At 39.3% G+C, this 24,646-nt stretch overlaps 1 protein-coding gene across 2 annotated transcripts; it reads left to right on the forward strand.

Moving 5' to 3' along the window:
• Positions 1-3,975: 3,975 nt before the first annotated feature.
• Positions 3,976-23,072, forward strand: draxina (dorsal inhibitory axon guidance protein a). 2 transcript variants are annotated; one of them, XM_044350291.1, is made up of 7 exons: positions 3,976-4,168; positions 14,185-14,699; positions 15,823-16,055; positions 20,253-20,373; positions 21,302-21,394; positions 21,811-21,900; positions 22,920-23,072. In XM_044350291.1, exons 2-7 carry the CDS (start codon positions 14,210-14,212, stop codon positions 23,030-23,032), a joined length of 1,140 nt encoding a protein of 379 aa, XP_044206226.1. In that variant the 5' UTR covers positions 3,976-4,168; positions 14,185-14,209; the 3' UTR covers positions 23,033-23,072. The 2 variants fall into 2 exon arrangements, with proteins under 2 accessions (XP_044206226.1, XP_044206225.1); XM_044350290.1 differs by having other exon boundaries at positions 14,188-14,699.
• The last annotated feature ends 1,574 nt before the right edge of the window (positions 23,073-24,646 follow it).

The raw sequence follows: 24,646 nt of genomic DNA on the forward strand, positions 1-24,646 counted from the left end.
GTCTTCTCTGTTGTGTTTTACTTACAGTTTTGCTTTTTCTTAAAATACAATATCAAGTATCGACAGCAATGTTTTCCTGCAGGCGCACTCTGAGATGGATTATGAGACAATGGGCTGCCGGGCATACATGTGAGTGGACCCCAACTCCTCCTCCTACATGGGAGCAAGACCCTCAGACAGCATCATCTGTAGTCATTTTGCATCTGAGTCTGATATTCTGCAGGTGAACCGGAACTCTCAGGTGCTGCTGCTGCTGCTGGTTCAAAAACTGCAGCTGAATTTTAGTATTTAGTTCACACTGGAGATAAAGAGAGGCTGTCTGACTCCCACCCGAAGCTTCCTGCCACAGCAGATTCACACCCTCTGCACAGATGTACCAAATTCTATTTAAATTCTACATATACAAAAATATTAAAGGAAACCATTAAAGAAGGTCTGAAATATTATATCTTATTAAAATAAGAGCTGAAGCTGTTCTGCTGTTGTGATTTAAATTGCTTTACTATTTTAAAATAGATAACGGTTATAATTTTCAAGGCGACATCTTCAAATGTCTTGTTTGGTCCGCCCAAATGTAATCAGTTCATCATTGTGTATGGCAAAAAAAGCATCACATCCTCACATTTGAGAGGCTGAAACAGGCAAATATTTGGCCTTCTTGCTTAAAAAAATGGCTAAAATGATTATTTGATTATCAAAATAGTTGCCAACTAATCGATTGACTAATCGAGTATTCGCTGCAGCTCTAAAAATAAGTCATTTTAAGTAATTCAAAATATAACAGCAGGAATCTCAGGTCAAAGTTGGTTTGTCAGAAGGTGAACTGACATTGAAAAATTTCACATAATAGAATAAAACAGTTATATATAACAGTTGGCATGGACAGTATTTTATTTTTTGAAAGCACCGAGTACATTTTCAATCGAAGTGTTTCTGCAGCTGCTTTTTCCACTGTGTAACTTTCCATTTATAGGCAAGGCTCATAACACACACAGGCCTTGAGAAAAAAAGGGCCGTATTGACTGCAACTGTTTGCATAACACTAATTAATGTAGTTACAGTAAACAGAGATTTCAATAGAAGTATTTTCTTGAGCTTTGAATTCAACACACTGCAGCTGTAGCTTTTGTGGCGTTTGAGCAACAATAACATTAATTTGGTCTGGTGACCTGAAACGTACAACAAACTAACAAACAGTTAGTTTGTCTTGTGTCTCCTGAGTAATTTGTTATAACTTTTCTTCTTACAGATCTTTGGTTAAATGTTATTTTCAAGTGATACCGTGATTTAGGGAGAGCCTTGTTGTACCAGGACATTCAAATAATGTCATAAACAAATACTCAACCACCTATGAAAGGTGTTCATTTGAATCAATTTTAAACTTGTTAACATTATAAGCTAAAGTTCATAGTTATACAGTGATAAAGACACAGGGATCCTGGAATTGTTGGTGTTTAATGGCTTGGTTTCTTTTGTAAAGCTGCACATTATAATGATTAATCCATTACTTTATTGCTGTCTCAGTCTCATCATGTGATGTTCAGGTGCTACAACTGACTCAGCTCGGTGTCGTGTGCAGTTGAGCCGGTCGTAGCTGGTAATTTATTGGTTATTGTGACAATAAAGATCAGCCTCACATCAAGATGTAATCCTTACTGTGTGTTTATTTTCCTCCCGAACACAGATAATATGTGGATTTATTGCTTTTTTTAATAATTTAAAGTTTTTCAAATGAGCCGAGTGGATCCACAATCTTTCCACGTACTCTTTCGCAACTCCGAAAATACACCCTGTGGCACAAGTACCAACCCTGAATGGGAATGACTGATCTATTATAACCAATTCTACCCGTCAGCATTTCCAGTGGAGAAAACCTGGATTGCCAGCAGTTTCTGTATACCTGACAGTTTGGAACAAAGTTTTGATTCTGGTATGTGTGCTACTGACATTGACTCCCATTATGATCTATAAAAAAGCTTTTCCGGTGTAACAGAAGTCATGCAGAAGCTACAGGGGTCCCATTCAAACATCATCCTGTACTTGCACTTAACAGCACTGCTGATATCTTGCTCAAAGACGCCCGACACAGACTGAGAGCATGAAGCAATATGTGGAAATCTCAATTTAAGATGGAAGGCAAAAAAAACCCCAACTAGTTAATATGTTTTAATTTAGGATCAGCGTGCAAACTAGTCTCCTTAGAGGTGTTTTATCCAGTAAACAGACTATAGACACATAAGTAAAAATGCATCAAATACATATAAACTCGTAGACTAGTGTCATAATTGGACCCTTTACAAAGTAAGATGTTTGAGCTCTTAATACATATTTCTAAAGGCATTTTGAATTTCAGTCTGTTATCTTCCTTCAGCAGACTCAGTCCCACTGTATTACACTCACACTCCACTAAGTGGCTTGTCAGCATTGTTTGCATTCAAACTAAATAAGAATAAAGCTTGTTCATTGGTTTCAATAATACTAACAAGCAATTTTTCAGGCGGACAGACAAAACAAAATAAAATTCGAAATGTCAACCAATTCCCCCGAGTGATTTATATATAATCATTCTCCAAATATACAGCATTAAATCTGCCTCCACACAACAGGCTCACAGTGTCGAGTCTTGCTGGCACTCTGCAGTCAACTGACTCGGTAAGATTGAGGATGAACAATGTATGAAAAATTCAGTAACAGGGATTCACAGAGGATATCCATATAAAAATTAAACTCACAGCTAGTTAGTGAAGGTGTTACTGGAGGTTTCTTAAGCAAGAAAATATATAATTTAATGCATGATGCAGTTGTCTGTTTTGCATACATTGAGCCATAAACACTCTGGTACATTTATTATTCCTCTTAAAGGGCAAAGAATTGATTTAGATTTCAGAAATGAAACCCTTCAGTTAAGGTCTGACATACACTGCATGGCCAAAAGTATGTAGACACCCATTACATTAGTATGTGTACATACTCATTCCAAAACCATCAGCATCAATATAACAGCCTTCACTCTTCTTTTAACCCTTTCCACCAGATGCTGGAGCCTGGAGAAGTCCAACACTGATGTTGGGCAATGAGGTCTGACTGAGGACACTTATTTCTTGATTTTGTGAATTTGTTGCTTTTAGCAACCTGGATTTTTTTCCCTGGTAATGTGGAGAAGGCTTTTAAACACAATTCAGACAGAATTCAGAAAAAAAAACTTACAGAAAGTAACAGAAAATATTGAGGGGGAAAAAAAAGAAAATACAAATGCAAGTAATTCAGTGACCTTCTTGATTTTTGGTCAGAATCTTTTGAGTGTGTGACAGTGGGGTTTGGGAGCACATGATCTCAGTCCAGTATTTCTAAAATCCTTCCTATGGCCAGTTTGATTGGGTTGAGGTCAGGGCATCGGTTGCCCAGATTCGGCGAAGCCATTTCTCAGTTAATCACATTCATGAATTATTATAATGTTGAAAAAGGAAAGGGCCTTCCTCAAATTGTCACACATTACATACACACTACTGTCTAAAATATTATTGTATACTGAAACAAAGGATCAAACCACAAGAAACGCCCCCAGATTAAATCTACATAAAAGTATGTGGAGTTTGTCCATTGAGGGTATTTTGGAGCAAATCATTTATAATTTGAAATACATTTTTGTAAAGTTCAACTTGAGGAGTTTTTAGACATTCAAACACTGTGGATGTCTGAGGTGACAATCACGAGGAACACTTTTTAAGCTGTGAAAAAAGTAAAACCTTATGATGAAAAATCTCTTATCTCTTATCTCGGTCTGACTGTCAAGAAAATGGAAAACGCGCTGATACTAATGTCAATACTACTGTCGATACTTTCTCCCTCTGTCCTTGTCTCACCTGCTGGCCCCGCCGACAGACCACCAGGCAGCCAGACTGACGCGGACGCGCACTCGGGAGCGCGCACCCGGAGCCGGTGACTCTCCTCCTCATAAGAAGCAGAAGACAGTCCGGATGCACGGCACATCCCGGGGTGCACGGAGAGCGGACTACAGAGGTGCTGCTGCCGCTGCTGCTGTTGCTGCTGCTGCTGCTGCGCTGTGTTTCGGTCCTGTCCGCTGTCAGCCTGCAGCCATATGACTGAGCTGTTACTCAAACCTTAAACAACATCAAAGGAAAACAACAACAACCACAAACAAACGCGGGTATGGCTTTCTCTTTATCTACTAATTGGATTATTCTCAAGTGATTGGTTCTGTGGGTTTCTTCTTAATTCACAGCGGAAAATGCTGCACAAATCACTTTACAGTGACTTTATCTTGTTGTGCGGTATTTTATATCCCCCGTGTGCCGCAGGCTGTTTTAATGCTATCAATAGACTACAATAGATTATCTATAGTTCTCAGTTCTGTAGCTGTAATTGACTTGAATCATTATTTAAAGAAATATAGGTTTACTACAAATAATTCAATTAGCCCTCTGTACCATCTGATTATCCACCTGTGCGGAAAAATGCACCGATGTTGCATCCTAATAATGTTCCAAAAGTTAATAACTTAATTAATGCAGATGTATCCTTCCCTATTTCTCTGATATAAAAAAAATGCCATTTGACTTGCAGAGAGATAGTGTCGCTCAACACAGATGGCTGATAGCAACGAGGACTGTTTGCAAACAGCAAATTAGATTTGGTTTGAACCGGAAAAACAGATTTAACCCCGATAATCAATTTAACTTTTGTGATGGCGGTGTCTCCTGCTGTCATGCTCTGAAATCAGATCGACATCACAAAGGAATGTATCGGATGAATGGTGAGGAGAATCAGAAATGATTGCAGCGATTATCTCTTCTTGACAGCACATTGTTGCCCACTGCACAACAAAGGGGGAGCGAACGCGCGCGCGTGCGTGCGTGTGTGTATGCGTGTGGTTGTGTGTGTGTGTGAGAGAGACAGAGAGAGAGAGAGGGAGAGAGAGAGAGAGAGATAAAGGTAGGGAGGCAGGAGATTAAAGTTGGGATTCTCAGTGTGACACCATGCAATTAAAAGTGAAACACACTGCAAAGGAGCAATATTTGTGGACTCACATTAACGAGCTGATGTTAATTAATTGCAAGTCAATCAGCAGGGAGGCATTAGACGTGATCAGAAGGAGTGGGGAGATACCCCACAGTGAGTAGACCTCAGGCCAAAACAAAGCTCAGATTCACTAATAAGTGAATCATATAAAAATAAAAAGATAACCTAAGGACACGCTGACATCATTTGATGTTCACAGGGAAATAGTATTCTCCAAAAAAACCCCCCAAACTATCAATTTTGAAGGGAAATCTTCTGAATTTTCATCATTCATCTCAAAGATACAGAGGATCCAGTCTAAAAATGGCCCAAAAAAGAGGATTTAAACAATCTCGAAAGTGCCACAATTTTGTCCTTTCAGTCATTACACAAGCAAGTCTCTTTATTTCTTTTGCCCAGATTTTGATTTTCAGCCAAAAAAAAGGGCTACATTGCTAAACATCCATCCAGTCTCCTCACCACGGTGTGAAACTCGCCTTGAACGTCACTGCCAAGCGTGGCTGCATCTGTTTGATCAAGTCTCTTTCAACATTGGCAGGCAGTCAACGCCATCCGTTTCTATCAAAAGGAGGGAGAAACTTTGGGGGTTCATATAATGCGTTTGCATGCTTCACTTGATCATTTCTAAACAGGAGCACTTCCCCCCCGCTGACCGGTCAAACTGTTCCCAGGCGGAACGTCCAGATACAGACCCAGGTGTCCAGATTTCACGGGTTAGCAACGTTTAGCAAGTTTTGTTGTCGCTTTCAAAAGCCAAACGCTTTTGTCATTTTCTGTGTTAGAGGGGGATTCAGATGGTGTCCTTATCTGCCACGAAATGAAAGATGCCACCGACACTTTGTTCTAATTAAGACAGGATAAATCCTCCCTCTGTTTTCCTCTCTCTCCTGCTTTGATTTCAGTTTCTCTCCTCTCCTCTCCTCCTCTCCCTCCCTCACATCTCACTCCTTTCTTTCCCTCCCTCTCCTCTCTCACAGAATTACATCTTATTTTCTCCTTTCCTCTCAGTTTCTCCCCCCTTCCTCCTCCTCACTCCTCCTCCTCCTCCTCCTCCTCCCTTTTGTCTCTCTCATTCTCTTTCCTCTCTGTGGGATGCCTCTTGCTGTGCTTCTGGTGCTGTTTGTGTCTCACAGCATTTTTGGAACATGCCTCTATGTGGGTGTCTGGAGGAGGTTCCCCCCCGCTGTGAGTGTGTATTTGTGTGCGTGCGTTGATTGTTATAGAGGGAAAGTCTATGAGAGTGTGGATGTGTGTGTGTGTGTGTGTGTGTGTGAGCGCATTCAAAAGGGAGATAAGGACCACGTCGCAGGATGATGCTGATGTTACCATGCATCAGTGACAATGTTCTGGTCTCACCCCACATCTGTTGGTACCTGCGACCAAATTACCACTGAATCATTTTGTGTCTCCCCGCTCTCTGCTCCGGCTCACTTGCTGACAGATGGACCTTCCTTATGGCTCTTGTTTTTTATCACCCTGTGTTGCTTCCAGGGGCCTTCACCATCCAATACACACCTAAAAGCTGCAAAAAACCTCCCAGTCGATGTGTGAATCCCACTGATATTGTCTGCGGCGGATTTTGGGAGACAAAGCAATTTTTATATTGCTGAAGTCAGTAGTATTGGCCCTCAAGGAAATGAAGTTTTACGGTGTTAACTGCATCTTGGCAGAGGTGTTTATTATGCAGAGGCATTAACTGGAGCTGTAATTTGGGTGCCTGTTATTAAGCTGATTTTTATGATGATTTGGTGCTGTAAATTAGACTTATTTTTACCAGAGATGAGAGATATAAAAGTAAGTGTTCATGCATCAAATATTCTGCATTATTACTTGACGACAAAGAGGACTGGCTCTGTTTCAAGCAAAGCTGAATTGTATCTGTGCCAGACGAAAAAAAGATACCGTTTATTTCTCTTTGTCATATATCATATTTAATCATGCATTTTTCTTATTATCTGCCATGCTTGTTTAAGGCAGATACTTACTCTGCTGCTCAGTGAGCCATGCAACTAAAAGGACAGATTTAGCTTATTCCTGCGCAGCCACACGCTACTACAGTAACCTGTAGGTCCTGTTTGACAGCTTATAGTAAATGTGCAAATTTAGTATGTGCTCATAAGCCTTGATTAATACGTAGTTGACGACTCTCTGCTCCAGTAGATAACATCTCCTCTGATCTCTGTATGTGGCCAGGAGAAGAGAGGAGTCTTGAAGGTGGCCTCTGGCTGACATGACAGCCCTGCTTCAACAGCCTGTTTCTGGAGTCTTTGTTTGCTGGATCCTTATGGCCCCGCTGGTTGCTATGAAAGATAAAACAACAGGAGCAGATGGCTCCTGGAGGTTTGGTGTCACAGCAGGTGAAGCTTAAAGATACAGCAGTTTAATAGCAGTGTTTTTCCTGCTCACCTTCCTCATCTCTGCTACAGATCCGGATGCGCTCGCTGTTAAGTATATTTTTATAATAAGTGTGTTGCAGAAGCGCTGCCATGCTTAAGGGACTGACCAGTGGATCGCAGACCGGAGAGAAGTCTCTGATCTCATCAGAGCTTAATCATCCAGCCCTTCAGTAGTGCCCCCCTTTGTAATTTCTTGCAAGATTACCTATCACTTCATACTTATCTCACTCTCTTTATGATTCATGTCTCCCTGGTGGCCGTCTCACAGCGTAAGGTTATAAAAGCTTCTGGCACACACATTTATTGTGTTTTCAACGAAATGTAAACCGTTTTAGCTTCCCTGCTCTGGCTTCCTAAAAATCTAGGATTGATTTTATGATTTCATTATATTTTATACCGCAGTAGATGCTATCTCTGCTGAGTTTAGATATCCATCAACTTAACAATACAACCTCAAGATCTGAGGTTCGGAACAAAAATGCAGACCGAGGTCAAAGTCAGATATAAAGGTGTCCAGGATGTGTTGTGCTCCTTTTAAAAAGTTGTAATTGTTGGTTTTTAGGCAGTTATACTTTTGCACTGTAAATTCCTCTCCACTTCATAGAGGATGTCCTGATTCAAGACACACCTAAACAGCCAACTGTAAACGCCAGAGTGTGTATGCTGAACTTGGTGTGTGTTAGTGCAAGGACACATACAGACCATGTGACACACACATATTTTTTTTATTGAATAGTGCTGTATTCAATTCTGTTAACAACATTACACAATTTTTTTGGCTGCTTACTTTCTGCTGTCGCTCTATTTGGTTGTAAGTAGCTTTGATCATTAGTGCTATTTTAAAGTTGTGAATGGAGTTAAATAATTACGTAACAACATCAAAATTAGGAGCAACAAAGTCATTTTAAAAGCTGAAGCACATTATTATTCGATAAAGAAAATGATATCTGTTGTCAAGTTGGAGAATGTTTTCATAAAAACATTATCATTAGCTGCAAGTGTCCAGTTTTTGAAGTTATTTCAAACTTGTTTCAGTATGTGGATTTTAAAGAATTAAAGAATAGGTTAAATTGAAAAGGGACCCTCAGAGTGCATCACATGATCCAGTGCTCTGCAGTCTTTGCAATTATAGTAAATTTCTTTCCTTGAAGTCCAACATTCATATTTGAAAAGGCTCTGTATTAATTTTTTTGGAAAGGAAAACAATATGTGAACTTTGCTGGTCAGTGCGTCAAAAGGAAAAGGATCCAATGTTCAGTATGTTGTTAAACTTACTTCTGACTGCATTAAACTCAAGTTTTGGAACTTTGACCATGTTCTCATCTGACATCATAACAGTACATAAATAATATAAAACCAGAATAAGCATTAAATGTCCCCTTTAAGAGTTTAACACACACACAAAAATGAAGCTAATCTTCTTCTTGAGAAGTGTGTGGGTGTAGTTTTATCACATTTAAATGACAACATTAGTCAAACTCCACGGCTGTCACCAAATTTTGATTAAAAATATTGATAAATCAAAATCTGATCGATGCACGGAAATATGCAATATCACATTTTACTAACAGAGTCTCACCCTTTTCGGACCAATGAGAAAGATTTCAGATAAAAAACAGCACAGACAGAAATATCTTCTGTGTCAGAAAATGTAATCATGTAAGACACCATCAAAATATGTTTTCAGGCTCTTTAACATGTTTTTATTCTGTAAATTAAGAACTATTCCGACACCCTTAAAGCTTAAGTCTGAACGTAATTTGTTTCAGCTCTGCCATACAGTATCAGTCTGTTTAAATTTGCTGTTCAGTGGTGGATTATCCCATTTGAGAATGAAACTCGTCAGTTCCAGGCCACTCGTTTGGCCTCCCATCGCCTCAGTAGCAGATGCTCACCCTGCTGTGCCCTACCTACAACACACAGCCATGTATAATACAGGCTCTGGCAGGAGGCTGTGTTGTTTGCGGAGATTGTTTATCACACATGAGAGACTGTGCTTAAAACCCAGAATGCCACCCAGAGTGCTCCATTATCGCCCCCATCCTATGTTCCTCAAAGGACCACCTGTTAGCGGCACATGAAAGTCTGCGAGAGGAAAACAGGGTACTGCTGTGAGGAGATACTTAGTCCCCCTCCATCACCGCTTTCCTTGACAGGTCTATTCAGGCCTGAGGTTTGATGGGGTTGATGCAGGGTGCATTCTGTTTCTAAGGAGGCGTCACAGCTTTCTTTTAAGTCGCAGAAATTAATTTTTTGTAAGGTCATATCACTTTGGCGTTTTCAGCTCCTGCTATCATCTTGGTTCTTTTTCTGTACACATTTGGAATATTAATCCTAAATGAGATAAGCAGTTATAGACAAGGAATGAATGGATCAACTATTTGAATCACTATCACTGAAGAAAAAAAATCTCCTGAATCTTGTTCTACATCAAAGGAGTTGGAAATCTATATTATTAATATCTAATATTTGAAAGAAACCCAGTTTTTACTTATTCATTGTAAAAAAAAGCTATAAAAAGTGTAAAAATTGAACATTTACATAAAATAATCTGCTGATGAATCAACAATGAATTGTTAGTTGCAGCTTTAGACACATTGTAGTTTTAACAAGATCAAAGGAAATGACTGTGCCAGGAAATAGTCATGCACTTAACCAACGGTAAACTTGTCATTTTTACATTTCTGTTTTTTGTTCAGGTTAAATTGACGATTTATAATCTATTAATTAGTGAGCTTCAGAGGTGCTGGTTAGCAAATTTTATTACATTCGGACAGAGCTTGTTTCCAGTCTTTGTGCTAAGCTAAGCTAACCAGCTGCTGTCTGTTGTCTCATAATTAAAGTTCCTCTCTAGTTAAAAATGTGTTTTTCTACTTATTCCTTCAGTTGGATGTTTGAACTTCACTGTTTTCACATTCATCTGCTGAAAGTGGAAAGTTCAGCAGATGAGCTCATTGAAAATCCAATTTTAAGGAGTGGACCTATGAGCATGATTTGTGACATCACAAGTAGTTTGGAGCTAATCCTGGACCAATATGCAATTTAAACAAGTGTGATGTGGAAACCCGAAGCCTCCAGTGCACAGACGCTGAGAACAGACTTTACAGTGAAGCAGGAGACGTCTTGTGTCTTTTTAAATGAAAAATATTTACACGTTCATAGATTATGGATTTTTATTGAGGAAGAAGGTGTAATTTTAATCATTTCTATATAGGTAATTGTACTTTTTTGTGGAAAACCATACCAGAAACAAATTATTATTCAAAGTATTTTTATATATCTCATAAGAGTGGTGGAGAGTGGTGTCTTCTCTTCTAAATCTCAGCAAGAAAGTGACTGAGTATATTTCCCAACATGTCAAGCTATTCCTGTACAGTATATTGAGGACTCTGGAGATGTGATCACGCAGACTGTCCTCCATAAGTTTGAATGTTTTCTTTCTAAATCACCCTTTTGGCTGCACAGTGTCCAGGCCGCTTGACACCAGCAGCACCTCATGTGTCAAACAGACAGAGTGTAATCCCGGCTAAACACTTTGTGCGTGACACGGCCGACTGCCCTCCCCCCCTGACACCCTGAAGGCCTGTGTGGAGATAAAGGTCTCACCTCAGCAGCCATCCTCACGCTCTCTTGTTTGCAAACTGCACAGCTGGTCGAACTCCCAGAGGCCAACCGACGCAGTCTGCCTCTAAATCCTCCAGGGAGCTGCCCGCACTAGCACTGTAAATTTCCCCTGACATCGCCAGCATCCTCTCCATGCCACACACACACACACACACAAACACACACACACATATACACACAACCTGCCACCTCTGTCCCATTCTTAGAAATAACTAAATAACCCACTGTAAACCCATGGGTGTGTGTTTTCAACTTGGTGTATATCAGTGTGATGAAAGAGCAGAGACCTTATCAACCCCCCTGACTCTACCTCCTCACAGATGTGTACACATGAGCACACACACACAAACACACACACACAAACCATCACCAGCAGCTCAATACTTCTCCCTCATTGATTTTCTGTATGCCCTGCACCGCCGTTTGTCTTTTAACACAAAGGAGTCGCCTGCCACAGCACCATAATGGCTTTGTGTGTCTCTGGCAATGGATTGTCTCAGCCTATTAAAGTGGCCTTATCATATTAAGAAACAACCATCTTCCTGTCATCTTACATGAAAAGACAGAGTTTTTAAAATGAGAAGAACTGGTGTTGCCTTATCTGATATTATGAATAAAAAAAAGGCAGAAAATTGGGTAGAAAATTGGACAGAAAATTGGACATGGCAGTAATTAAATATTTTCTAACTTTGAGGACACACGCACAGCGAGACCAGTGCGGTTTCAATGCAAATTAAAAAACATGTCACACAACTCTTCCTCAGTACACTCTGCTTTATTCATGTCACCAAACATTTTTGCAATATAACATCAGTGCTGTGCGACAGTAAAATTATGCAGTCTATCTCAAACCAGAGCATCCCCTTCCCATCCCGCCCGAATGGAAAACAAGAAGAGTCCACCAACATATAAAGTGGCTCGCTTACAAATAAAGCCTGTGCAAAAAGAGAAAATACAATTCTGAAAAAATAAAAAATAAATAAATTCTTCTTCCATCCTTTCCTAACTCAGTCACCCTGTCCTTAGCTTAGGCTCTAATATGGTATTTTGTTTTTAAAAGATGATGATATTGTTGTTTTGTACATTATGGTGCTCTACAAGTCACATGACTGCTCAGTGGATTGTATATAAGGAAACCAGAAACCACCTCAGACACCTTGATGAAGGCTGAGGTGAATAAAGCATAGTGGTGTATATATAAAATATAGAGATTTAGTGGAATAGTATTATATCGATATAATCATCATATCATGGTATCATCTATCAGTTAAATTTGGATATTTTCTTACTATATCTCCCTTTTGAGCATATAAAATTACTTAACTTACTATTTCTGTATGAATGATTTCTTATTCTAAATGATTTCAAGCAAATTAGAATAAAAAAAACACAAAAATAGTTATTTAGGTTTTTGTTTAACATGAGTCTTGTTAATGTAATGCACAAGTTCACTGCATTAAACATCAATTTTGTATACATTTTACATATTGTGACATTAGAAAAACAGTCTCATACTGTAAATACTGTAATATTTCAAATAACAGTTGTATCACCCATGCAAGAAATATAACTTTCTGTGCTTTCCTCATGTCAACATAACTCAAAATACAAGGAAATGTCATTTTGAAAGTAAATAAACTACAATTTAAACAGAACCAGGGCTACCATGCGATTCGGTACGGTGGTCGATTGAGCTGAGAATAAAAAAGAAAAAATTCCTTCCTCCCCAGCGCCTTGGTTTTCGGATTCACCGCTATCATTTTATTCATGTTTGGACAAGGCGCGGGGCTTTTAATGCAGATATACTGAACCTCATATTTCAGTTCAGTCACACCTTGCAGATATGTTGACTTTTGTAATGAAAGGAACGGTTGGAGGGCCTTTGAATAGGCAGTGATGAAAGATGTGCACGGTGCAGTATCTCATTGTGAGTAAGGCGTGAAGGTACAGGAATGATAGCTCGGAAGTCATTTCTAGAGAGACGCACAAGTGTTTGTCCATCTCTTATCACCTCCTCAAACCTACCAAGTCCAGATAAATGGGCTCGCTCAAGAGGCCGAGAGATGCAATCTGAAATGGAAGGACGGGGTTGTAGAAGAATGAATACAGAAGAGTAGAGAACACATCTACAGTACAATATTCAGTACTACTACAATACATTTGTGGTTTCAGATAGAGCTTCTGCATAAAACAGCTTTGAAGCTAACTGAGGGTTGTCTCCTAGAGGGAGGTTACATCGATTTATGTGACTTATTTTTACAGAAGAAAATGTCATGTATTTATTTTTTATTACTACTTCAATGTTATTATTTAATACAGGGGAGAGACAGATAAGCACAAGCCAATTTGTAGTTCTAATTTGATGTCAATCTGTGGGCCAAAATACCCAAAAGGTGTAGTAGAAAAGCTAACATTACTGGACTCCTAAGTAGTGGCAATTCACTCCATAGCCATCAATACTGCCTTGAAGGAATACTCCGCTAAAAATATATTGTTTGAGTATCAAACCTCTGAAAAGTTTGTAGTTTGCTTGGATTTAATAAACTATAGCTGCTAGCTGTTAGCCTAATGGACCTCCAGATTCACAGCAAGAAAAAAAAACATATCAAAATGTCCATAAACTTTCTCAGACAGCTCCTGCAATGTAATCCAATTCTCTACCATTGATAAGATAAAGATGTTCATTATGTCCCAACGAATTGTTTTCTTTCTTGTTTTCACCAAGAAATCACTAAATAGCCAATGTTACTTCTGCATGTTACTACTGCAGAAAATTAGTGAGTACTTTAATACTCAAAAAAACCAACAGATTTTTTAGTGGAGTCTATCTTTCTTTTTAAGAGAGCAACAGAAGGTTTTAACCATAGATTTTACCAAAAGTAAATTCTTCTTGTTGTGTCTGTGATGATGTGTTGTAAAATTCCTATACTGTACATGTACTTCAACAAGTCATCGGATGTACTAGATATAGTCCTTCTAAACTAGTTTGCTCAGGAGAAACTTACCAGAGTTTTCTAAATAATCACCATTGCTGATGAAATCTATCTTTTGTTTCAGTACCTGTTATCTGAGTCTAATTACACAGTACATATGTGCAGTATTAAGATGCATTTTCTCTTCCCAGCAGGTGGCGTTGTACTTTACAAACAATGGCTCTCTCCTGGAGTCTGTTCCTGGTGTTCCTGTTTGCCATCCTGGCACCGTCACACAGCGCTGAGCCTGGAGCTCCTCACAGCAAGAGGAGACAGGCGCAGACCTCAGCAGGTGGCAGCAATGCCCTACAGCACCCTCTGCAAGGTCTACAGGCCCACGGTTACAGCAGGGGCCGTGGAGGGCACGGGAGCCAGGGGGCACGCGGTGCCCAGGGCGGAGCCGGGCTGCTCTCTCACAGGCCCCTGCATCCCCTGGCCAGGCCTGAGGATGATGGGACAGGCCTGGAGGGTCTGAGCCCAGTGAGACTGGAGATGGGCCCAGGCAGGGACAGAGACAGAGTTCGCATGGGCATGAAGACTCCATCGCAGGCCCGGGATAACCAACTTCTGGGGACACGCAAGGGGAGGGGGCATGGACATGGGTCTGGACACCACTTTGAGCACAGGAGACAAGGGAGTCGACGTGACAAGGGGCGACATGGAAAAGGTGAGCTGTCAGCAGATCCAGACATACAAAAAGTAGATCCTCTCTCTAACAAATTATCCACAGCTGCTTCCAGTGTTGGACAAACAAGAGAGAGCTGTAGGTATTTTTCACAGAGGACATTTTGACCTGTCACAGTAGGAAAACCACAGGTGTAAATAATCAATTTCAGGGTCCGGGTTTGTGTATGCCAGTGTGTCAGATACTGTCATGGCTTACTGGGACACTTGAATCTGAACGTTAATGTTATTAGTAACACCTGTGCTTTTCCTACTATGACAAGTCAAAATGTCTGCTGTTGAAAAAAGTAAGACAAACAGGGATGGACCCAGATTAGTTTCAAAAAAGGCATTTTCTAACCCGACTTAATACAACTGAGGTGAATTGAATTGTATTTGTGGTGCACAGACTTTACTGTGAACAGTTGTTTTGGGACTACTTTCTACAGAATTTATAGTTTCAGTGAAAACTGTTGACAGCAAGGCCATGGATTATCCAGGATAACAGGGACACTGTTTCTTTGCTTCTGCTTTTTTTTTTTAATGTGACTTTTCAGTCCTGTGAGGATCACAAATGTAATTCTATTGATCTCCGCTGTATTGTGGTGGTGGCAGAAAACTCAGAGACAGATACCTCAAAACATGGCCAAATACAAAGCAAAAGTTCATTCTAGCCCTTGGAAACAGCAGCTTTAGCTTCTGTCAGCGGGTGAAACTTGACCGCTTTTCAAAGGAAATGTTGAAACTTCCTCCGAGCACTTTAAATACTAATTGTCCATGTCGGACAATAGAGGTTTCAATGGAATTTTGAACATCTACAATTCTGTGAAACCTGGTCTGCTGAGGTAGATTGTGTGATACAAACAAAAGCTCCAGAGCAGCAACTGAATGGACTTTGTGTTGAGATTGTTTGCAGGGAGAATACATGTTTTTTGTAATTTGGGTGAATTGACCCAATAAGTCATTTAGGAATGATAGACCATATACATCTTCCAATATTTAGACTGGACACATCATTGCCTTTATTAACTAAGTAAAGATTTTTGAGGTTTGGAAACATTTACCCCCCCCCCCCCCAAATTTTGTGGTTATTTTAGGTGCAATATTTTCTCTTTCCCCCTGTCCAGGGTTTCTTCCGGAGCCTGAACTGAGCTCCGCGTTGAAGGACAGAGATCTGTTCGACGAGCCTCTCTCCACCTCCTCTGCCGCCTCCTCCGCCGCCTCCCCCTCCCTCATTGTGACCCCGCCCAGTGACTCCCCCTCCCCCATCGCCGCCGTCTTTGGCTCCGGCTCCTCTATGGTTACCACGGTGATGAACGAGCATCCCCCAACGCTGCCCCCGGCCTCCACCAAACCCCAGGTAACCCCAGTGAAACCCAAATGCTTATTAAAGGCTGCGTCTGTTCTGCCTCAGTGTGATTCCAGTGTGCAGGGGAAATAGAGTGAAAATGGGCCCCATTACTGCTGTTATGCCGCCGCAAACCTCATAGCTCATCTTGGAAATGACACTCTCTACAGTGAGAACCTGAGAGTGCTGCTTATGAAAAATATCCTCAAGCAGGCCAAACTCGCTGGCTCTTGGTCACCGTGATAGATATGACCGTGTTCTGTATAATAAAACGATGCCTTTGGGATCAAAATCACACAGTTGAGTCTAGCAGCACAATTTCTATAACCACCTTCCTGTTCCTGTATTAGAAACCATGGCAGGACGAAATTCATGTGTTGAACACACAGCTCCGAGTCCTTTTTGTGTCCGACTGTGGGCACACGCACAGAAAAATCTGCACGGGGCACCACTCGCCACCTGTCACATTCACCCAGCACGATGCTTATGTGTGGGGGGAAAAAATCACACGTTTTCTTGTGGCTTCTTCAAGTTGGAACTGTCACAAATGAGACTCTTTAAGACAAGAAGATACCTCATGTCAACAGATACTGAACCAGTGCCCACGTCAGGAAAGCTTTTATATTTGTCACAGCTGCTGTGAAAAACACCCAACAGCTTGTAGAGCGTTCTTAGAGAAAATCTGCCATAGTTACAGAATTGCCAATACGGTCTGATTGACAGTTGTTTTGTTGAGGAGTGGTCTTCAAGAAAACACACTTCTAAAGATGTTTCTGGAAACAGGAGATGTTTATCCAGTGGAAGCAGACTGAGGAGAGTTTGTCTGAAGACAGCTGGGCTGGAGTTTGTACCTCGCTATTTATCTTTATAAAATGACTTCACCCACCACTAGCACAGGTCCACCTATTACTAAAACCAGTATTATTTCTACAACTGTTAAAGCTGAAGAAACTCTAGATAAACACTGAAACGTCTTCAATCAACACTCCAGTCCAGTAATTCAGAATCAGCTTTTTAGACATCATACCACCTGGATGACTGAGATGAGCCTTCACAGACTTAAAGCTGGTGTTTTTCTTAACTCTTACATGCTGTTCAGGTCAAATTTGACCCATATTTATGTTTGAGAGCAGTAAAAACATCCTAAACACCATTTAACCTGGTGTTTTCCTAAAGTGACCCAGAATACACAAAAAAGGAAATATTTCAAAAATGTGTGCAGATGATACACATTTATGCAGATAGAGGGTGTTAATTAAAACATCATCATTCAGAATGAAACATTCATTTAAAACATGATGGCTGTCTCCTGTTTTATGTAACATAGAATAATAACATAACATAAAAAACTAAAGAATACACTCTCTTTGTTCTCTGAAAGCTTGATTAAGAATTAATCATCCATTTATTAATGACTGATGAGGCATTTATTAAATGAAAAATAGATTTGTAGTTCAGAAGTTCGGTACAGAGACTAATTATGAGGGGAGACTGTGAAGGGTCAGGATATGAACAATATGTAATTAATCCTGTAGTGATGTGCAATGATGGTACAGCAAGAGTAAAGATATGAATTATGATCCTTATGATTCCAGGAGCCCTTCCTGCCCTACTCTGAAAAATATGTTTAAAAACTTTAAACTCACCTTTAAACATTATATTTAATGTAGTGTTGGATTTAATGTTGGGCGCTGCCAGGCACTGCCTGTCATAACTACATCCACCAGTTGTCCAATTAGGGGAACAGTTTTTTTTTAAACATCTTATAGTTACTTAATCCTCATTTTCAGCAAGTTTTATTGATTTTCACTTTTGCTGATTTCATTCAATTAAACTGTAAACTAAGTCTGAATCTAGACCTTTAAACATTCAGAAAGTATGTACCCCTACCTGCTCAGGACTACAATCCACCACAAAATAATGGACTATTTTAACATTCAGCAAGATAGTGAGTGAGTGATATTTAACATATAACACTCAAATTTGAAGCCCTTGGTCGAGACATTACAAACTGAGTCTTAGTAAGTCTGTGTGACTTCCCTGGTCAGTCAACATGTTTGATGACTGTAGACTGGACTGTTTGTCTGCTTGGTTTCCAAAACATCTGAGAGCCCAGGAGACTGTTTCATGTCTTTACAGTGAAATAATTCAAGTATTATTGGACTGGTGCAGAAGAAAAAAATTCCTTTCCTGCCTTTCCTGAACCGAGGTTCAGTGGCACGAGCGCTCAGCAAGCCTTCGTAATTAATGTTCGATCTTCTGTTGATGGTTTAATGAGCAGCTGAACACTAGCTGGTTGGCCTCTGCAATTAATCTAATTGATATCTCCATACAGGGCTATATCCTAAGGGTGAAAGGAAACAAGTATGGATCTCTTTTCATGAAGAACGTATTTTATGATGGATGTCTTTCAGGAACCAAATATTCCCCCTGAAACTGACTTAATTATACTGTCTAACATTTCTACTTAGTTTCCTCTCTATGAGGGAAATGACAGTGTAACTTGTTTATGGCTTCTATTGCAGAAGCTTAAGGCAGAGCGATACACAAAAGTGTTTTGTTTTACAGCAATGTCATCAGACAGTCATCTGAATAATAATATTTTAGTGAGGTAGAATATTTGAAATTATGACACTTCATCCTTTATGTGGATTTATGTCTGAGTCCAACTTCAACTTCAAGGAGAAAGCATCCATTTTTCCATCCATGTAGTATTTGAAAACTACACACAGGAAAACTGCATCTTGAAATGTAAAACAACACATAAAAATATGTAAATAATAGTATGACTACTACAAAATGACATGGGGTGATTACACATCAGTGCTGGGTGTTTAGGTGTTAGAGCAGTTAGATTATTTTACGACCTACTAAAATGTATTAATCAAGTTTGTTGTTCCATATTTCTTTATGACGTATTAAAGTCTAAAACCTGGACCCTGGACTGTAATTTTTATTATATGAAACAGGATGAAAGTGGAGAAAGTTGGAGAGAAAGTCCTGTACTGATGGCAGAATTACAATCATATTTGAAGAACAGCGTCTGGAGAAATCATTATTGTTGGGATTTTCATAGCGACAATACCCATAGATAAAGAGATCTTCCTCATTGAACTTTCGTCAAAGCTTCATTAGACAAAACTAAATGTAAATAGGTTAGATTAAAATGAGATTAATTCACTGTTAAGTAAATGGAGCAACTGTCTTACATTGCCTTCCTATATTCCTGGTATCATCAGTGAATAATGGACAAAATCCTCAGAGACTCCTCACAAAGACTACATTAACTGTCTGAACTACTTTCTTTTAGAAAAGACTAAAGTCACAAATTAAAGTAAAGTTCCCTAAAAACACTACAAATGCAGTAGCAGGTGTTAGCAAAATATTAGTGGGACTGTATGAGCGATGTATTTGTATGATTTACAAAACTAAAATCATTAAAATCATACAATACAGGAACAAAAAGCTTAATGTCAACGTCTACCTCAGGTCTGCTGATCACCTGCAGGCTGCATTATTTGCCAGCTGCCCTCATCAACAAGAAATACAGCCTGCAGTTGTGTGTAATGACCCGTATGTTTCAGTCAATATTTCTGTATACTGTATATGTATTAACAATACAAATGCTGTAATATATTTGTATTCCTCGCTGCGGGCAGTCATATTCTCTGTTACCAATCGATTGGTTTTTTAGCTCTCTGCTTTCTCTTGTTGTCTCAGTGAGAGCGTTTTACGAATCAATGAAGCATCGCTGCTGCTCATCGCAATGTGTTTCATAAAGAAAACACCCCGAACATGTTTACCTGCAATACAAATGGAAAACACAGTCAGCAAATCAAACCATAGCCGTCCACTGCTGTTGTGGTTTAATTGAAGTAACTCAACATTCATCTGAGAAGACTGAATTGATCTCTCCAATGAATTCCCTACAGTGGCTCATATGCTGGATAGTGTCAAATTTAGGATTAGTTTTTAATGCATATCTTCATATTCTGATCACAATTGTCTTTGAATACATAAATAAATAAGATATTTTAAATGTTACCATGGAGGCAGAACTTACGCAGCACGCTAAAACTAATTGAAGATGGGATTAGGTGTTTGTTTGAGCTGTCCTGTGTGGATTTATCATACAGAACGAGAGTGTAATTTGCCTCAATGCAAATGTCCCCATAACAGTTATGAAGCGTAAGGTGTTTCCTTTTTCAGAGGTCTGGACGAGGAAAAGGGCAAGGAGAGGTGATGCCAACGTTGGACATGGCGCTCTTTGATTGGACAGACTATGAGGACATGAAACCTGTGGATACCTGGCCGTCTTCCAGGAAGAAAGGTTGGTATCTAGCCTTAACTGTGAAGGTGGCGTCATAAAAGGTCCAGGATTGGTGGAAATAAGACAACTCAAATTATTATATCTTATTATATGTCTTATTATAACTGATTATTTCATATATGGAAGTAAAATATTACATTATTGATAATTTGTTCAACCAAAACCCAGATGTCATGGTTTTGTAATATCACTTTGAGGCATGCAAAGTAGCCAGTAACCACTAGTGACTACCACTTTCCATTACCACAAATGAAACACTCAATATATTTAGTGTTCACTTCTCCTTAACACTTGGCCAATTTTTCCAATTACCTCTTTGATCATTTTAACTAAGTAGTTTTGTAATGCAGGACTAGGCTATTTAGCTAGGTTGCTACACAAGCTTAGAAGTCCTTATTCTCATGAGATTTTCAAAGTTTATATCTTTATTTAGTTTTCTAAATAAATACAGAGATACATTTTTAAAATAACACTTTAATTTAGTTTTTTTTCTTCACAGAAATGAATTCAATACTGAGACATGTATCAAAAAAAAAAGTTTTCTCACAGCCCTTAAAATCAAAAAGGCCTCATGACCCCTGTGATGCTCTGGTGACCCCTAATGTGGGGACTTAACTGTGTGACCAGTTTGAGTTATAGGAAATTAAACTCTGTCCCTGAAATGTTTAATCCATACTACTTTACATGTGAAACATTAATTCTGTTTTACTTTTTGGGGATAACAACAGATATATGTGATCTGAACTGTGATAAACATGTGTTTACCAGAATTATGCAAAAAGTATTTGACTGTGGCTTAAATATAAACAGCTTCCTCTTTCAAACATGAGTTTAGATGACTTTACACGTCTTCACAAATGATGTCATCCACTTAAAACATTATCTCATCTCACACCAAAAATAGCAGAATGTCTCTTTCTTGCTGCAGACAAGAGGCGGAGTAAGAATCTCAGCAGTGGAAATGTGACTGCAGACGCTGATGCGATCGAGCCATGTGACCACCACCTGGACTGCCTCCCAGGTCAGTCTGCATCACACATGTCGTTCTTGATCACAGAAAAAACTCTGTGATGCTCCAAATAAAGATTGAAAATCTGGATTTTGGTAAATTATTTTTAATTATTTTTTTTAAATGTTGTAGCTGCACTGGGTAACTTTGCAAATCCACAAATAGCAGCAACTTCAACATGCAGAAATCGTGTAATGGCATCAGTGAATCATTCTCTATACAAATGAAACAAAGAAAACAAAAACATATTCATTTATTCACAGCTAAGTGTCCATACTTGGGCAGAATATACTGTCCTTGAGGGTTTGCAGTTGTCTTTGTGATTTTAGATAATAAGAAGAATGGGTTTTTCAGTGTTTAATATGAATTTTGTACATGAGAATGTCACGTGTTCGGTTGTAACGATGTTATTTGTTGTTCCATTGAAGGCTCTTGTTGTGACCTGAGACAACATGAGTGCAAACCTCACAACAGAGGCCTCAACAACAAGTGCTATGATGACTGCATGTGTGAGGAAGGTGAGTGAGGGGAACGTGGTCATAGTCATGTGATGTTTTAACAGTGTCATGTGAAACAAGCCACTGCTAGTTCTCATATTGGTAGAAGGTTTAGCAAGAAAAATAATTCTTTTCATGTGCAGTTGTGCATTTCAATCATTCTCCCAAGTCTCATTGTTTATCATTAAGATTTTAAAAAGTAAAAAGGTGATGAGCAGAGGTCCGCGTAGTGACCTAAAGTAGTGGCTCAGTGATGTAGTGGTACACAGAAAATGTCCTAGTGTAGCTGATATCACTCTAGGGTCAGGCTTCATCAATATTTAAAGGTGGTCGAATAACTCAGATGAGTTTATATCACTGCAGATTCTGCTGTTTATGTGAACTGAAACAGGAAATATTTTACTCAAGGAAAGTGTTTGCGCTTCTATTTATAAAGCACCTATAATCGATTTTTTTATAACAGTCAAATGACAGTGTGTAATGGCAGAGGCATCGCTTGTAGTGATTAACTTAGAGAATAATCAGTGATTCTGCAGCTCCCCTCGGCTTTATGGAGCTTTATAGTGAGTATTAACTCATTGTTTAGCTATCCGGCTGCAACTTTACTGTTTTTATTCACTCTCACTGCTCTCATAGCTTTGTCTTTGGCTGCGGCAGGCAGCTGTTTTTAGAGAAAAAGCTCCAAAAACCCACTGTACACTACCTGCTCAGCACCAAACGGCAAACAGACAAAGTTAGCGACTAGCTGGTGAACATAGTGGAGCATTTAGCCGCTAAAGAGCCAGATATTTTCCTCAGGAGTTGGTAGAGATGCTGCTGGGTGTGTAAATAAGAAACTGTTTGCTATTAAGTTCAACATATCAACTTAAAAGTTGATCATATGTCAGTGTTGTGTTTACAACCTGTTTTCACTGCCCCCAAGTGGCCAAAAAGTCACTTAATGCAGGGTTGAAGCCCTCCGATGTATTCATGTTAACTTCCAGTACAGCAAATGTATCTGTTTAATCTATTCAGGTAACATGTTATTTATGATCTTTCAGGGTTTCGTTGTTATGCTAAATTCCACCGTAAGCGGCGTGTGACCAGGAGGAGGGGTCGCTGTGTGGTGCCAGAGTCGGTCAGCAGTGACCAAGGAGGCTTCATCACCATCTGAGGAAGAGGTGGGAGACAAGAATGAGAAGCTTCAAGGAGGAGGAGGAACGGGAAAAATGGCCCTATTACCACAGAAGACAGAGCAGCCAACACACATCACACAACACTGCTAACGGACCAAGTGCTTAAAGGTGACGGCTTGCTGGTTTTTCAAATCGATCCCATAATGTAAAGCCTCCAAATGCCATAAAATAGAAATGCTGTCAACAGGTTAGATTGTGGGATGAGTCACACATCCTAATCCAACAAGTCGCCATCTTTAAGCGTTTTTATTTTATTTTTTTTCATTTAGAATCCATAAATCAGTTTTAATTTGTTTTTTTTCACTGAAAAAAAACATTGTGTACACGTGTTGAAGTAAAACAGAAAGAGGGGCTTTCCAAAACTCACTCAGTCCATATTAACCTTCTTTTTTTTTGCAATTTTGTTTGTTTTTTAATTTTAAATTGGTAGAAAAGATTCACTTGGCTGGTGACACATCACTGAGTAAAATTTGTAAACAACGCCTTGTTAATACATGTATTAATACTCACTGCAACTATGGTTAGTATGGATTTTGTTTCATTTTGAGCACTCCGTGTGTGTGAGGTTTGGAAAACTTTTCTTCAAATGTCTCTCACAGTCTCTCCTGCATCTAAGTGTCTCTGTCTCGCTGACCTGAATCAAACAATGTTTGCAAAGGTTTTTTAGTATTGGTTCAATGCGCTCGGAGTCCCAGACAGGTGACGTTTACTGCTTCAGGATTATTCAGATTGAGTCAAATAAGTTGTCACTCACAGAAATGACAGAAAAATACTTTCTGTGACTGTATGAACCTTTCTGCTGTGTTTTGTTTCCTAGCACCCTGTTCATTGGGCTCTCTAAACAAATGCTAAAAACCATCTGTGAATGCAGTTTGAACCAGTCTGCTCTCCTCATTTGTAAATATGAATGTGTTTAAATTGCCAACAGCTTTTTTAAAAAATTGATACCACTACTCTTCAAAATGTACTTAACAGTAGTATGATAAACAAAGATGCTTGTTTGACCGTCCTTTTACATGTCTTAATATATGTTTTATTTATACTGTACTTAAACACATGTTTGTCTATATATTGTGTTTTTCTGCCTTTTTTCGTTTTCATGATTAAACACTTACTAGGATAAACATTTTGCTGTGTAAACCTGCCTTTATTTGTAACACTGACCTTCATCTTTATTAGGCATTAGCATGAATTACATACAATACATTACATTACAATTACATCGCACTATACATACATTTTTGTCCCAAAAGCTCATGTTCAGCCCTTAAAAAGTCCACTTTCACAGATGTCATTGCATCACAAGAATATATTATATGTCAATATAGTATATTGACAAATTATCACACTATTGTAATATATAATAGTAATGAGGACATGACTTTGGTGGGGAGTAAACCTGCAGCTTCATTTTGTCCTGTCATCACTGTGTAGTCTGACGGCTGTGTTGTGAGCCGTCATGCAGCATGTCAGATTGGACAGATCTTGCAAGATTTGGCTAAAACAAATTTGTCACTGTCATTTTGTTTTGTTTGAGCTGTCTGATGGGATCACAGCCTAGCTCAGGGACATGACCATTTGAAGGCAGTGTC

Source organism: Thunnus albacares, chromosome 4 (genome assembly GCF_914725855.1).
Source record: "Thunnus albacares chromosome 4, fThuAlb1.1, whole genome shotgun sequence".
NCBI classification, from domain to species: domain Eukaryota; kingdom Metazoa; phylum Chordata; class Actinopteri; order Scombriformes; family Scombridae; genus Thunnus; species Thunnus albacares.